The sequence below is a fragment of the Branchiostoma belcheri genome, unplaced genomic scaffold, assembly GCF_001625305.1.
Source record: "Branchiostoma belcheri isolate BF01 breed outbred unplaced genomic scaffold, Haploidv18h27 scaffold77, whole genome shotgun sequence".
Taxonomy (NCBI): domain Eukaryota; kingdom Metazoa; phylum Chordata; class Leptocardii; order Amphioxiformes; family Branchiostomatidae; genus Branchiostoma; species Branchiostoma belcheri.
This window is the reverse complement of record NW_017804431.1, coordinates 458,415-462,579: the sequence shown is the minus strand read 5'-3', so window position 1 is coordinate 462,579 and position 4,165 is coordinate 458,415. Positions and strand designations below refer to the sequence as shown.

At 47.8% G+C, this 4,165-nt stretch overlaps 1 protein-coding gene across 1 annotated transcript; it reads left to right on the top strand.

The window, feature by feature from the left end:
- The first annotated feature begins 983 nt into the window (after positions 1–983).
- On the top strand, positions 984–3,788 carry LOC109485598 (complement C1q-like protein 4). The gene has a single exon (XM_019789280.1). The coding sequence runs from the start codon at positions 1,659–1,661 to the stop codon at positions 2,481–2,483; it is 825 nt and encodes a 274-aa protein (XP_019644839.1). The 5' UTR covers positions 984–1,658; the 3' UTR covers positions 2,484–3,788.
- The last annotated feature ends 377 nt before the right edge of the window (positions 3,789–4,165 follow it).

The window sequence follows — 4,165 nt, the reverse complement described above, 5'->3', positions numbered from 1 at the left end:
AAGGTATCAAAAAGTGGAAGTAAGTTACAATGAAAAATTGCAAGAAGGTATTGAAAATTAGAAGTAAATTACAATCAGACGAAGATTTATTTGAAATCAAATATTTCAATTTTTGTGAAAAAATATAATATTATGCCCCCTTAAGTTGTATGAGATGCTATCTGAAATTACAAAAGACAAAAATTAATTATTCTGTTAAAAACGTCCATGATATCATTAGCAATAAAGATCGCGTATTATATAATCGGTAACCGATAGTGATTAAAAATAGATATAGAAGGTATCATAAAACCAAAAGAAGATAAGAATTCTGAACATAACTCTTGGGATGATCTTGAATAAAAATGACAAATATAAACAGTTTTGGAAAGGATCCAGTAGCCTATGAAAGTATCATAACTAACAAGGAATGAACACACGCAAATGTAGGAGGCATCGTTAAGAACATATAAATGTACGACTTACCAAGTGACTCTGCCACATTAACACATTTGCATCATATTTTGGGCATCTAAAAAAACGCAGAAAGCCCAAAGATGAGTCCTCTGTTTTCAGGGTGGTACCCCAAAAATCAGCCCAGGATCCTACTAGTAACCGTTTTCCACCAGAATTTTGGCATTTTTGCTCTATGAATGTCGATATACATCGGGACATTATTGTTTCAACTTACTATGTACATAAGTGACTAGAATATTGGAAACAAATATGTTTGTCATGTCCTAAAACCTGCATTGTGCACCTTTAACATTAATTAGTCCCAACGTTACTGTGAAGAGAGATGCTCTAATGTGTCAACGCAGAAACAAAATAATGATTACAACACAAGATAAATATACCAAATTGGTACGACAAAAATATCAAATAGGTACAGGAACAGAATTATTATTTTTTGTCCCTTGAACAGACGTATGTAGAAAAGGCTGACGTCCCAGGTACGAGTTTATACCTTCCTTAGCGTCAGCCGCAACGTACATTGTAACGTTACTGTGATGAGAGCTCCTCTAATGTGTCAACGCAGAAGCAGGCGGGCTTTAGCTCCCCATCAAAGAGCTTACGGGTCAGGGGAGATGGCGGGATTTCACTATCGGGCCGTAATGAAGACGTATGGGGGCCCAGATGTTACGGCTGCCTCGCTGAGAGGCGGGCGCAGCCGCGCGGCCGGGTAGAAGCTGATGTATATCTTCGGAAAGTAAATTTCGCACCGCCGTTACAACATGAGATGAGAAAACATTAACGTTGTTGATACGGCGGTGATCGCTGTAAATCGTGAGCGATCGCTTTTTTTTCTCTTTGTGTTGGTTGAAGTGTGTGGAGAAATTGCGCTAAACGCGTCCAGGTGCGCTCATTGTGACGGTTTTCCGCCAATTTGGTATTCCCCGGGGGGTCCGTGGGTTTCGCGTGCGATATTGTAATTCAATGCGACGTTATGGTCCAAAAACGCTTTCGCGCGCCCAATTAGCAAGGTGTGCTTACGGACTCCCAAATTGTCACCCCGGCATTAAATAATCAAGTCGATACACGGAAAGACCATTCACGCCCTCCTGGCTCCTCGATGCGGCTGCTTTTGGACGCGGAGACAGTGAAACTCCTTGCAGCCGATGCTCGGCGGAGCGGAAAGACTTGAGACGACTTAAGACACACCGGAGGGGTGAGAGAAGATGGGGTGGCTGCTTCTGAAGTACGTGGGGCTGCTGCTCGCGGTGATGCCAATATTAGCGGGGTCGCAGCAGGATCTACAGCAGAAGAAAACGGCGGACGGTTTGCCAACGTGTAGCATCGCGTGCCAGACGCGAGCGGCGGACGCACCCGAGGCGGTGGCGCTGCCCATCATCGGGGAACCGGGCAAGCCTGGCGCTAGAGGCGAGCGCGGCCTTACGGGCAGACCCGGGCCGAGGGGCCCGAAAGGATCGCCGGGTCCACCCGGTCCCCCCGGGCCGCCAGGCCCTCCCGGCCCGAAGGGAGACAAGGGAGGCTACGGTAAACCCCCGACCACGGGGATGGACTGCTGCTTGTACTCGGACAACCCGCTGGGGAGTAAGTCGGCAGACGCGCTGTCGTGGCTGCCGGCGGGGACGCAGGAGGACATGTGGGCCGGGTTCTCCGTCGCCGTGACGACAGACGTCTTCGCCACGGAGGACACCGCCGTCATCTTCGACCACGTCTTCTCCAACGTCGGCGACGGGTACGACAGGGCCACGGGCGCCTTCACGTGCAAGCTGGGCGGCTGGTACTACTTCACGTTCCACGTGCTGAAGCCGCGGTACCGCGACGGCATGTGGGCGGACCTGATGCTGAACGGCGCCCAGCAGACCTCCGCCATCGCGTTCGACGACAGTCACAGCGACACCGGCAGCAACTCGCTGGTCCTCAGCCTCAAGCGGGGCGACAGGGTGTGGATCAGACTGCGCAAGGATCACACCCTGTACGGCAGTCAGGACAAGTTCAGCACCTTCTCCGGGTTCCTACTCTACAGAACCTACTGAAGACCGTCCCCAAATCACAGTCAGTAGAGACCAGAAGGAGAACAGTGAAAGAATTCTACAAGACGTTCCGTGGCGTATACTGTTGGATGTACCACTAGCAGACGTCACACCGTCAAGTCCAGGACAAGTTTAGGACCTTCTCCGGCTTCATACTCTACAGAACGTACTGAGGACCCTCACTTCACAACAGTAGAGACCAGAAGAACACTGTAAGAATTCTACAAGACGTGAGCGTTCCGCGGCTTCTACTGTTGGATTTTGGATTTACCACTATCATACGTCAACGTCAAGTCGTCCCCCGTGTACAGATTAAGTGGCTTCGAACAGAAGGAGTCTTAAAGACGGATATGAGATACGTCTTCGTCGCACTTGACCTTCTAGGATATCGATAGATCGTGGCTGAACCTTCGACCGACGCTATGCAAGCCCCCGACGGATCCCAACCTTCGCGATACGCGAACAAAGGTGTGTCGATCGAGATATGTTTCAGTCGCGCCTTGTTGCAGGCGATAGTCCTTATGACTGATGTGCGGTACGCTTTATCTTCCCACCTGAAGATTATGTTCTTTAAGACGCATTCTGGAGATATATGTCTTAAGACATAGCGGCTGACATTCCTGACATCGACCATTGTTCTTTTACATTACGGCGTAGGCGAGTAAACTTAGCGTATCGTCTCATTTTAGCGGAGATGTATTTCACGTCTTAATGTTCTGTGCATGTACAGTATATTTTCTATCAAACAGTACGTATTAATATAAGGCGTGGGCAGGGTATAGCATTTTCATGAAAGGCACGATTGAGACGCGGCCATATATACGGCGAAATGGAGTAGGTAAAGCAGACTCCTAATGGAACCGGACATGCATGAAAGGCCACGGAGGAAACGCACCAAATTGAAGGAACCCTGACTATTAGAATCGCCCATCAGGAACGCTACACGTGGAGTCTGATGCGCCGCTTGAGGTGAACCCTGCCAGGCTGTTTGATACGGCTACTCTTTCTGCATTACCGGGACTTGGCGGTACGCTATAGCTTGTACAATAAATGGCGTCGTTTGTTTGAATCTATAGTTGTATCGGCCGTGGCGTATGTGTTCATGAAGTTTGTGTTTTCTTGGTTTTTCCTTTAATGCCCACGATCACGATAATGATCATACTGGAATACTGCTTAATACCTTAGCGAAGCGATTTTCCCAAGGGCACAACGTTGGTGACATGGCAGGATTCGAACCCGGGACCTCCTAGTTTGAATCTATAGTTGTACCAGGCCATTGCGAGTTCGTGTTCTTCCATCACAGTGCATGAAGTTGGTTTTTGTTTCTTTTTCTTTTAATGAGAAGTTTATTGCAAATTCATGCCCGTAGGCTAATTGCAAATTACAAACATAAAACAACATTGAAACAGAGTATAAAATAGCTAAAATCTACGTGATGAAGGTAGTTGTCTAAATCCATAGCTATGCCTAAAACTATGTCTGAAGGGTTTGACTTCAATGCCCACGATCACGATAATGATCATTCTTGCATACCGATTCATACCTGAGCGAAGTGCATTTCCCAAGGGCACAAGGTTGGTGACATGGCAGGATTCGAACCCAGGACCTCTTGGTTCTGAGCCAAATGCTCTGACGTTACGCCACACGACCCCACGAAGTCTCCTTGGTAATCCGTAAATGATTTA

Coding starts and splice junctions, on each gene's coding strand:
- LOC109485598 (XM_019789280.1), top strand. CDS start 1,659: ATGGGGTGGCTGCTTCTGAAGTACGTGGGGCTGCTGCTCGCGGTGATG.